This window comes from Phasianus colchicus, chromosome 19 (genome assembly GCF_987193195.1).
Source record: "Phasianus colchicus chromosome 19, bPhaCol1.hap1.1, whole genome shotgun sequence".
In the NCBI taxonomy this organism is placed as follows: domain Eukaryota; kingdom Metazoa; phylum Chordata; class Aves; order Galliformes; family Phasianidae; genus Phasianus; species Phasianus colchicus.
The window spans coordinates 8,551,932-8,564,399 of NC_143454.1; the positions used below are offsets into that span (position 1 = coordinate 8,551,932).

Genomic DNA, 12,468 nt, shown 5'->3' on the forward strand with positions numbered 1-12,468 from the left:
CAGGTCACATCACGTTATTTTAGAGGATTAAGGAGGAGATCAGCCACTTATTTCATGTACACACAGACCTGCCCACCGACAGACAATGATACAAATGCATCTTCTCTCTTCATACATTTTTGAATTATCATCCAAGACATTTTAGTGAAATCATTATGAACTAGAAAATAAAGATTCTCATGTATCCAAATGCTGTCACGCAGGCAGCTGTCAGAAGGGTATTTCACAGATTCTCACTGAGCTCTCTCCCTTCTATCTGAAAGCTCACACCTGAACCTGAAATTTGCTTGATGGATTTATGCACCAACTCCTTAACTTGGACTCCTAAGCAAACTCTCAACTTACTGTACTCTTATCTTTCATGTAGAGAAAGTTATGTAATCAAAACCTCAAGATTTAGCATCATTTATCACAAACATTTGCAATATAACTTAAGTCTTCAAGTTATTCTTAAGAAAAAATGCCAGGAAGACAACCTTATGCCCAAATGAGACTACAATCTAAAACACACATGGGGAGACTGAGATGATGCGCTTAATTACAGAATCTTAAATTTATTCCATTGCAAAAATTACTTAAAAGTATACCGATAAACTATTTACTAAGATTTATGCTGTTTTACTTCCCACTGGATTACCCTACTTGACACAAAATATTTTTGAGGAGTAAAAAAAAATAAAGAAAGAATATTTAATCCACTAATCTCTGGAGTAAAGAACTGACTACAGCAACATTTTGCTTTAATGCTAGGCAGAGAGGGAGAGCAACCAAAGGGAGGAGAGCCTCCCCAAAAGCTGTCCTTTGATCTCCAGCAGGCTAATACCACAGGTCAAACATCTTTGCTTCTGACTGCATCTGAAGTCTTGGAAGAAAGATGCACAAATAGAGTCAATATGCCATACTCTGACCTCTGCTTTTATGCCCTTTAGAGTCCCTGCCCCGTATTTGTTACAGAAACTACAGAAACAGATGAAAGGCAGCCAGTGTGCTAGCTGGAGACTCGGGCTCCTTGAACTGTGGCTTGAAGATAAGGAAGAAGAATTTAACCCCAGAACAGCCTGAACTTGCAGCATATTTACAAGAGGCCTTCAAAGATGAATGTTCTCCTCCCTGCATGGAAGACAGCAGAATACCAAGATATCGAGTTTCCAGAGGAGGGAGGCAACCAAAAAGAACGAATCCAACACAACAAAATCCAAAATAACTTTCTTCCTTCCCTCTAAAAATTTAAACCAAAACAGAGAGTACTTCAAAATTCCTCATGAAATTTTAAGTCCATGGCAGTAAAACCTCCAGCTTCCCATTCCAAACCACTGACTGAAACTGTGATGGGAAATAAATGGTAAGGGATTAGTAACAGATGACAAAGGAATAAATTATGAAGTTTTATTTAAAACCAACCCTACCTGTATCTCACGTGTGCTACATAGAGAGAAACGATGTGGGACTTACCTTCTGAAACACTTGATAGTTGGATTTGGACCATATGTCAAGCTGCAATAGGAAAAACAAAGTTATAGATTACTACGTGTAATTACCATGAAAAAGAATGGAAGCAGCTGTTCAACTCAAAGCACAGCCAAAGTGAGCTATGGAGCATCACTTCTCAGCTCACTACTTTGACCCATCAACTGTATCTGCTGCAATTTAAGAAAGGGAAATAATGACATCAGAGTTAATTTGTTTTGCAATGAAAAAGGAACACAGTTCATTACAGTTTCAATAAAAAAAAATACATACGAGATCTGCTGAATTAATGTGTTCCCTTTAAAAAATGCTCATCTGTCTGAGGCTGCGGCTGATCTGCACAAATATTCATCAGCTTTGGTCTGTTTCTAAAATGAGGGCATTCTTACTAAGTTGATGCTCGTCTTGTGTCTGAATAAGTGATTCAGTTACAAATGACACAAAGAACGTTTAGCTGAATTAAGCCAAAGCACTGCTCTTCTGGGGCTAAATAAAGCATCCCTTAGGAAACTACATTTACACCCGCAGACAAAATCACACTGGCTGTAGATAACTGCACACATCCACGACATAAGCGTGTGCTCAGCTGGATAGGAAATAAATGTTAGTAACCCCAGAAAGCAGAAGGTAATGCAGCCCTTGTTAAACAACGAATGGCTCGCTCGTCGGACGCTTCGAAGTGATGTGCCAGTGCTCTTTAGCCCAGCCCCGTGGAATAGCTTGTACTGTCACAGAAAAGCAGCAGGGAAGAAAAAAAAAAGGAGAATTTCCTTCAACCCCTGACTTGCAAATCACTTTTGTCTTATAGATCCCACTATGCTCGACCACTAGGATAAGAAAAGCCATCAGCTTCACTCATTAGTGCCAGGTTTCTTCCAAAGTGCACAAAATCCCCTGGCATGTCCTCACTTGCAAATTCACCTTTAATCATGGAGAAATAAACACATACAGTGGCTCTGGCTTTCTTGGAGAAATGCGTTTAAATGCACACATAAGACCTGCATTGCATTATTTAGTTGTTTCATTAATTGTATAATACACATATTTTATTAAAATATGACAAGTGATGCTAAAAATGTAAATAAGAGATCTCAAGCTAAATGTACAATCTTGAGAATAAACAGAGTGTGGTACTAAACATGCTCTGCCAGGTTTACACCTTAAAAGAAATGGATTTAAAGGAAGCAACTCCGTGCTGGGTTCACCTCCTTTATTATAAAGTGCAGCCAGTTATCTCAGTCTGACTTGCAGCAGTGCTCACAAGCTGCAGCTGGAATGACAAGCCTTCTGACAGGCACACAGGTTAGAGCCTGAAACGGAAGAAGTCCCAGCATGTGCATAAAACACGCAGGAGGGGGAAAGCCACTGAACCCCAGTAACTAATGCACATAGGTAAAATGGCTGAGAATGCTACCAATCCCCATCCCTTTAAGACAAAAGCTGTTACGTGGCTGCCTTCAGAACAGTGGCACAGAAGTGACTCCTGAGTCTCCAAACCTCAGCCTGACGGGTGATGTTGTTAAAGATTTTAGCATCACTTCTGGATGGATGTGTCATGGCTTAGTAGTGCTGACCTTGCCGTGAGACAGAAGGCAGCTGATGCCTCAATGCCTTTTCCAGGTCAGCCGAAGGCAGAAGTACCCTAAGGCATGTTACCTTCAAAACTTTACACTTATGGCTCTTAAGGCAGGTTCAAGAACCTGAACACCAACATCGCTCCTACGAGCAGCAGCCCAGCTGGGACTTGGAGCCATGCACCATTCTGTGCACAGTGTACCTGTGCCTGTAGGGAAGGAAGCATCACATTTCCATATTAAAAAAGTCTACACTTAAAAATAAAATATTAATACAGATTTTTTAAGCTGTTTTTGTGTAAGTTTGGGTTTGCTTCAAAAGCAGACAGAGTTGCTATAATTGGAATACATACATGGTTTTGCTAATCTCCAGTGATCACGCCCAGTGTGTGATCCTCTCTAGGTAGATTTGAGATATAAAAAAAAAATTAAAGAAAAAACCCCACTTCAGATGCTGCATTAAGCATTAAGATGAGTCCAACAGGTTCTGAAATGTTCATTAGTTGACAAGGAGATTGGAGAGCTGAAAAAGTAATGAAAGTCTCCTAGGTATGATGTTAGCCAAGCTGAAAAAAGAAAAAAAAAGAGCTACCAGCCCCTCCCCAAAGCACATGCAGAAACCCTACATGACTGACCACCTTTCCCCCAACCAGAGGATGAAGGCAGAGGCGGATTAAAGAATGCGTCGTTACAGGTCTATTATTCTTCAACTTTTCACTTTCAATCAAGATACACATTTGTAACTAAAAAACTGCTGAAAGCACAATTCCAGGGCATCCTCTGCATGTGAATTAAACTGGGGCTTTTTTTTCCCAGCGCCCCGTTCTCCCCACCCACCCCCAGCATAAGTAACGAGAGGCCATTTTCTGAAGGTCATCTGAACGATTTCAAAGGCGATAACAAATCAGAATGTTCCCTGCATCTAATATCAAACAGGTCCGGTGCCAACACTTATTAGAGAAATCGGATTCAACCCCCCCTTCACCCAAACACACACACATCCAGCTTTGAAGTGGAAAGAATACGGGGATCAGAAATTACCCGAGAGACAGCTCCGGCTGTCTTTGAAGCTTTCCTTTGATACTACTATTTCTTTTCCTCTCTTACGCTAGGAGGCTAAAAGCTGCCTTTTCTTATTGATATGGGGTAATTAATGAAGCCACAGCATTAACATAACCCCAGTTCCTTAACATGATAATTCGACAGACACTTATGTTTCTTTAGTTAAGTCGAACGGATGCAGAAATCAGAGTTTGGCTAGGCGGGGATGCTAAGTACCCACTCCAAATACACCCTGCCATGGTGCTTGGTGGTATCCGAATCCAAAGAGAAGCAGGGTGTTACCCACCGTGCCAGCAGAATCCCGATGCATCTCTATTTTTATTGGCAGACTAGGTTAACTAATGGTTCAGCTGACGATCAGCCTTGCCCTGCAAGAGCGAGCTGCACAGCTTCATTTATTCAGGAATCAGGACAACATTAGTAATTAATTACTATCCGTGGTTAAATTCCAGTGCACAATGAGTATGTCAAAGTTTGAAATCGAAGGTGGCACGGTGCCATAGCTGAAGCTACAGGGCTAATTAAAACACATCAGTATGGGGTGGACGTGATGGGCTGGTACAGTAAGCAGGAGAGAGGCAGAGCAGTCAGCATACAGAGCCGGCTGCATGACAGCCCTGCCACAGCTCACCTATTGTTTTTGCAAAGTGTCACCAAAAATGTCTAAGTTATGCAGCTGGCAACCTGGCAAAGACACATTCTGCAGGGTTTGTGAATAATTCACGAGAGAAGTACATGAAGCACTTAAGAAACACACTGATGCTTTGTCTATATAAGCAAAGCTTGAAAATAAAACGCCGAAGTGCAGTATCCTATTTTACTCATGGAAAGCTTAACACTATTTTTTCATTTTTTCACCTTCGTTTTGAAAGTATTTAAGTCCGTAAGAGAGAGCAACCAATTTAACTAGACTTCAGTACAGCAGAGACCACGGGAAGCTTTCACATAAGCTCCTGTCAGCGCAGACAGCGCGACGTCTAAGCGCACAGCAACCCACAGCAACCTGCATAATGCAACGTCAGCTCTCCTGTGTACCTGCTAGCTGTGCCACGCGCAGCTCCACAGCTCTGAGAGCCACCCATGTTTGTTTTATTTCTAGATCTGCCTGCCTAATGCACCAGGGGACGTCAATACCTCTCCTGTTTGCTCTCTCTCCCTTCTCCTCCCAGAAATGCAAAATTTGCTAAACCAGTTGTGCTTTCCTCTTCCGTGCCTCACAAGGCATGTTCCACTTACTGCCTGAGCCGTCCTTCAGTTTCCCAATGATGGCCATTTCCTCTCTTGTTGGACAGTGCTGAATACATTGCATTGCCCCAGACCTCGCCCTGTAGAGAAATCCCCCCAGAGAATCTCACTTTTGTTACTTAAAGGACCTTCTGATACGTGGCTTAGCAGGCTTACTCAAAAACCACCACCCAGCTATTTACACGTAGAGAAGTGCAGAGATGCTATGACTTATTCCAGCATCCCGTCTTCAGCATGACTTACAGAAAACAGAAGAGCTTCAGAACTGCCCCCAAATCAGCAATTGCTGTGCAAACTGCTCATGGGAAAAACAGACACTCCATACAGCAACCCCAAAGCTTCTCTGTACTTTTATTATCTAACATAGAGGATACTCACTGATCTTCTTCATACCTTTCTGAGTCTCTGAGTGCTACTGCTTCCCTCCCAGCACCAGGCTAGAAACTGAGAAGCCAGAACAGTGGAGCACTTTCCCTACAGCAGCTGTTGTGACAGAGAAGGAATTGGAATGGACTATGTTTGCAATTGACTGTAATCAGTCATTCCCAGCAGGCACAATAAAGTAAAGCGAATCATTGCAAGAGCACTATCTTATTCTTATACTCCAATTACCAGTGTAGTTAATTAGTGGAAAAAAAGGGAGCCCACTGTTTGTCAATATGTGCTCCAGTTGGCAAAACTAGCAAGCTACGCATATATTCAATCTTCCAAGCCAAATTAACTCGTGATTTAAGAGGCTGCAACTCCAGTTCTACCAAAGTCAGACGAGATGTTCCTATTTATACCTAAAATGCAGACCTCCAGCTTTGCTCCAGCCTTGAGATGGCCCAGTGGAATAGAAACTGCCACGGCACAGACACGGGTTCATTCAGCCCTGTGGGAGCAGTCGCATCGCCCCACTTAGAATGCTGAAATGTAAGTTGGTAGAGAACAGCCTCCCCTGCAGACTGCTTGAAGCAAGAAGGCAAAGCAGGTGTTAGCAGTGCTGCTCAGGAGGAGGTAACTGCTCCCTATGGACACAGACAAAGGTTAGTGCCCCGTGCCCAAAGCCAGCCGTGCTGAGAACCGCTCTCACATGACAACAGTGGAGGAACACAGCTCTCCTGAGAGCTAACCTGGAGCGAGACAGAAGCTCCACACCAGATGCTGAGTTTTGCAAAGGAACTTTTACTCATCTTTTCAGCACATACAGCATAATTATATTTCAAGGGAGCCTCAAAGGAAACCAGATTCATTGGAGAAAATGAGCACACCCACATGAAATGTGACATGGGAAACCAACAAGTGGTGTCAGCGCTTTTTCGGCTATTCTTTCACTTCCCAGCAGAACTCAGGACGAAGAGGGGCTGATGCTTTAGTCTGCATTTGTATGCTGATATACTGGGAGTGGGGTACAACTGCTTCTGCTGCAAAGTGGTGTTTAAACCCGTAGATCTGAGCAATGCAAATAAAAAAATCAGTCAGTTTTTATTTTACTCTTCCCTAGGCCAATGCCCCCCCCTTCAAGTGAGAATCTCTCATCTGGGAAACATAACTGCGTTACACTTTTTGGCAGATCTGCTCCTGGCCTTTTCTGGGGAACAGAGATTCAGACTGGAGCTGCTGAACCCTGGGTCAGTACACAACGTGCTGCTGTGTGCTGAAATCCAGTTATCACTTCTGAAAGGAAAAAAGTCTCACCTCATTATAACATGGCCTATGGGTGCCAAGTACTCATCTTGATATAATGAACTTTGTATTTTAATAGGCTTCATAATCAGAAGAGAAAGCTCCAGAGAGAAAATGTGCAACATGGAGGCATTTAGTACTGTTTCTGGCACAGGAGTGTCCTGCTATCTCAGTAACAGAGACCACTCCACCCTGAGCCAAGGAGGAACAACGTGAGCCAAGGGCATCAGCTTCTGTCCCAAACTCGGGCTGCAGGCAGCCATCTGGAGTGCATGCAGCCAGGAGAAATGCAAGGGTTCAAGCAGGGTGAATGGCTGATGAATCAAAACCCTCGTGGAAACAGGGAACACTCACCTTTAGTAGCTGCTGTTCAAGACGAGCTAATACTGACAAGGAAATTACTGAGGACTACCTAGCAGTGATTCTCATGGCTGAGCTTATCAAGTTGAACACAGAGCTAGCCCAAGATTTCCCAAAAGCTCTCAGAAAAGAGAAAACTGAACCTTGGGCTATTGATGTGCTCGAACACTGAAAAAATGTTTTCTCAGTAGACACTATTAATGAGGCAACTGAGGGTCTAAGGTGATAAATTAGAAATTCAAGCAAGAGCATCAGAGCTTAGAAAGAAGTCAGACATTCGGGTATGAAAAATCCAAGGAAAGCATGATAAATTTAAACCCTGTAAAACATCCACAAACCCTTCTGACAGTTTTGCGATTCCAGCATACTTGTGATGGGATTCCTTTTCTCTGACATTTAAATATCAGCTAAAAATAAAAGTGATGGTTGCTGGATACAGGATAACCTACCTTGCCATCGTCGGTATAGACGTTTTCATTGTATCCTTTCACTATCGTCCGGTCAATGAAGAGGCTCCGCATCACCACTATCACTTTTAACACTTTTCCTAAGGTAACCTATCAAGAACAAGGAAAGGACAAACAAGGTGAAGGAGAGCTAATGGTGTCTGAATGCACAAGACCATCATGTTAACAGCTTCAGCTGATGCAATCTCAGTTTTCAATATTTTATAGACAGAACAAAATAGAAGATCTGAAAACACTGCGCACATTATGAGGAAGAGACAGACCATAAAGTGCAGAGCAGACATTCATTTGCAACCAAAAATGTATGAATTCACAGAATTCCCTTGTGCAGACACGGCACAGCCAGGCAACTCTTTCCATTTTATAAACAACACAACTCAATAACTTGTCAAAAAACAACGAGCAAATTATGATTAGTTTCAATGTGTTCCACATTCGCCAATGGGAGTCCATTTAAGCAAAAATAATTTGAAAGAAGAATCAACTCTCCTAATGTTAGCTTTTAAAAGCATGCCATAGGTTCAGTGTAAAACACTGGGTCAGTGTAAAACACATTGGGTCCAATAAGAATGTAAAAATATTTACAAGAAAACAAAGTGGGAGAATAGCAATTACAACAGTAAAAATCTTACATTTTGAAAGGTTTAATTTTCTTTTGTAGTAACAGCAAAGAGCAAGGAATAAAAGCAGCATCTTGGTCTGTCACAATATAACAGCAGAAATAAACCTGAATTACAGTATTGACCAAAAAAAAAAAAAAAAAAAAAAAAAAAGCAAAACCAATAATGAAGATGTTTTAATCTAAAAATCAATTTAACACTCAAAGATGAACTCATACTTCCATCCTGTTGAAACGTCTAATAAGAATCTTGTCCTTCTGTTCTGTTGTACAAATATCGCGGAGTTTTCACTCACCCACAAAAGCACAAAATTGCTCTTTATTCTCTTAGTCAGCACCAGTTACTCATGTTGAAACAAGGTGGGAGGCAGCAGTCGTTAGCAGAAATTAAAAAGGAAAAATACACAACAAATCAATAAAGACGCGCGGTGACTGATTTCTTTGGGAGCGGATTTATCTGCTGATGTTAGCAGGAAGACGATGATTGTTCTCGCATGTGTTCATCTGAACTGGATGAAGTGCTGGAACACAGACAGCAGAAAACAGGCGATGTCAACGCTGATGGACTGTGCTGGAGGACAGTGCTGGGATGGGAAATGGGGGTAGGAACGGAGTGACAGCACAGAGCTTTTTAGAACAGTCACCCAAAGTGCTGTAAATACCAGTTTCCTATTTTAAAGAACTATACAGCAGGACAGTTACAGATCCTAAAAGGAACTGATGACAACTCTTTGGTGTGGGATGTGGAAAAATCAACTCCGGGCCAGAAGAGTTAGAGCAAGAGGAAAGAATGAGTTGACAGCAACAGACAGATCAAGGGAAAGAGAAGGGAAAAAGAAGTCAATGACAGCCTTCAAGATGACAGGCTGCTGGGCAGGATTTTTCAAAAACATAAAGGAAAAAGCAAGCCAGAAGAAATTTTTGAAGAAAAAAACTGTTGCAGACGTAGGGTAGCCTGCAAGAAGGCCTGAGCTACGTCCACAGCACAAATAGCTCCTCCTGATTCCCACCTTCCTCCACCACACTGGGACTTCATGAACAAGTACGGAACTACTCAGCATCCTCAGGCAACTCAATAAGGGTCTCAGTTGCTGTGAATTTCAGCCTAGAGGTGGTACTTACTGGGATCCTCTGTAACAAGACCTAGTTGGTCTGCAAGTAAAGGAAAGAAGAAAGTAGCAGAGGAATTTCAGCACTGTAACAACTAAGTTAAAAATACAGTCCCAGATGTGGCTGCTCTATGATGCTGATCATCTGCTGGAATCAGAACTACTTTGTCATAATAGCAGAATTAATTAGAAACAAGATGAGAAATTGGAGACACTCTGAAAAAAGCTGTCGGCACAGTCAGAGTTAATTGGTTTTTTATTTACTCTTTTCTACCTCAGTAAGAGCAGCGGTTTTCTAGGATGCATCCCTACTGAGAGAACTGCCTCCACCCCACACTGTGCAATTACACACAGCAAAATTCAGAGGAGAAAAAGAAGAAATTTTAAACAAAACAGAAATCTTCTTAATGAAGAGCAAAAAGGCAGTCCCACCAACTCCCAGACACGGCTCTATATGTAATATTTTCTATTTTCATTCCCTTCACACACTTCAGTGGATGCTCACTTCTTTCCCCTGCGTTCATATCTCACATTGCTGCCAGGCAGAAAAAAAAAAAACTTGGATGAAGTTGCTCCGAAGCCTGTGTGGGATGTTCCTGAAAATCCTCAGAGTTAGTAGTTACATGGAACAAACTGAAAAGTCCCATGTTTGGCACTCCAGCTTGCTCACATACACATCCTGCTGCCCCCAAACCTCCCCACCAGGCTGACCTGCGCAAATCTTCTCGAAATGCTTCTGCATCAGCTCACTGCCCTTTTACAGGTCATCCATTTTCACAGCCTTCCAGCGATTCACTTTTCACTTTCAGAAGCTGTCGCTGTTACCCAGATCGCAGCTATTATCCATCATGCAAAACTGAAAGGCCAAATTTTGCCGGCTGGAACAGGACAGCAGCTCACATCACCCACTTGTTGAATGCCAAACAAGCAGGGTCACTGCCTTCCCTCGTCTCCCATACCTGGGAGAGCTGTGTACAGCCACCCTTAATGCACACTGCAGAGTGAGCTCCCTGGGTGAGGTGCTGTGTTGGGATCTCTGCTCACACAGCAGTATTAGCAGTGAATTAGCAGTCTGGCATCGAAACAGAACACTCCCCTATTTTGTGCTGCTGTTGTGTTAGCATAGAATTCCTCCTGTAAGTTTTAGAGAGGTTGGAAGAGAAATCAGGACCTCCAGACAATTGTTGCAGGGTCGTATCAAAAGGAATAGCAGGAATAGTACACGAGTTAAGTCTCAAGAAATGTAGAAGCACTGAGAACTTACAGTTCATCATTTTTAACAGTGCTGAAACTCTGAGGTAAGCAGTACAAAGAATGAACCATCAGCAGGCTGGAGGATGCAGTTACACGTGGGAGCCAAAAGGATGCTCCACAGCTCTTTAAAGGATAAAGCACATTCTCTGCCGTACACAAGAAATGAGGGACCTTTTATTTTTCCCTCTAATGATCAGGACTTATAACCATTTTCAGAATGTGATGTTTTTGTTCACACAAACCACGTTTTAAAGATCATGTTTTCCAGCCAACAGTTTTCCTTTGATGCCTGCTGAATGCAAGTAACTGAAGCCCAAGTACGGACTATAACTTACACCTTTGGTCGCAGAGCTGCATCCCCGCAGATCACCTGAAGGAAGGGAACAAAAACCCAATGGCTCTGATAAAAAACAACAGCAAAAAAAACAAGTGGAGAGTTCTGCTCTGAACTCTGGGAGCACAGGGTGCTGTGCTGGGGCTCAAGGCTCTCCCTGCTTTAATGGGCACAATGCACCCCTGCACTGCCATAGATAGCAGCTGCACGAAGCTCCTCTATTACACCGAAAGGATACCTTTCCATTGCAACAAAAAGGCAACAATTTCCCTTCTAAGCCACCTTCTCCCATTAAACTGCAACCTCTTCCGTCGATACCCTGTTAAGACAGCACTTGGCTTTTTAATATTTTGCCTGTAGGATATATGCCAACTTGTCCTTGATGTGGAAGATTTTAATTCAAATCAATACGTGTACAAGGTCACTTTAAAATTCAATTAATATGAATGAAAAAATATGCCCCACAGTTCTGTGAGCTGAAAATGGAACAGCTGTGAGTTAAATACTTCTGCAGCCTCTGTTTTGGTCTGTGTAAAAACAATGGGCTTCTCACTGGCTTTTAACTCGAGTGCACTGAATTCAGGCAGTGGAGTTATCCGTAATGCCCCTGCTTCCCAAGTCGGCAGGCACCAGACGAAGGTAGGACAGGCAGCTGATTGAAATCTGCAATATTATGCAGCTTTTCTGACAAAAATATAGAAAATAAAGATCTTGAAATATCCCAGTTTTAAAAATATTTTGTCTATCGCTAAGATAACTCTCAAAGAGCAGATGACAGATGCTGTATGCCAAGTCTGGGGGAGGGGAAACAGAATAATCAGTGAAAATGCTTCAGATAATTTCTTGTAAGGCTGTTAAAAACGTTCCCAGTTAGCACAGCTCACCAATTGGAGAAGAAAGAAATACCTTTCCAAATGAGTCAGTGTCAGGGCCAAAACTAATCCGCAAAACGAAAAGGATCAAAATCCATTTGCCATGCCAGAACTCTGCCTGGAAGAAATAGCTTGCAACACACCCCTTAATTTGGCCTTTTCATTGGAATGGATAGCAAATGAAAGGGCCTTTTATAAATGATTTTAAAAATGCATTAACAAACAAAATTTCTTCAGATTTATCTGAAAGTTTAATATTAGGAGAAAGCGTGCTGACAGCACCGAGCTCCAGCAGAACAATCCCAAAGCTCCAGATTTCCCCTCAGCATCCCAGGGAATTTGCTGCCGATCTGAACTGCAGATGCTCTGCATTGCAGAGCGAAAAGAAAGACAACATTATTTTCAGTTAACAGGGTACCTCCCTGCTAGTATAGGAA

At 42.3% G+C, this 12,468-nt stretch overlaps 1 protein-coding gene across 2 annotated transcripts in view; it reads right to left on the reverse strand.

Moving 5' to 3' along the window:
* The window catches only part of MED27 (mediator complex subunit 27), an 81,560-nt gene that overhangs the window by 10,613 nt on the left and 58,479 nt on the right, over positions 1-12,468 (reverse strand). The window contains exons 5-6 of one of the 2 annotated variants that reach the window (XM_031601760.2): positions 7,826-7,933; positions 1,453-1,494 (exon numbers count right to left, since the gene is read on the reverse strand). In XM_031601760.2, coding sequence (XP_031457620.2) covers positions 1,453-1,494; positions 7,826-7,933 — 150 coding nt within the window. Of the gene's footprint in view, positions 1-1,452; positions 1,495-5,622; positions 6,783-7,825; positions 7,934-12,468 lie in introns of those variants that run through there. The other variant, XM_031601761.2, reaches the window with a different exon arrangement.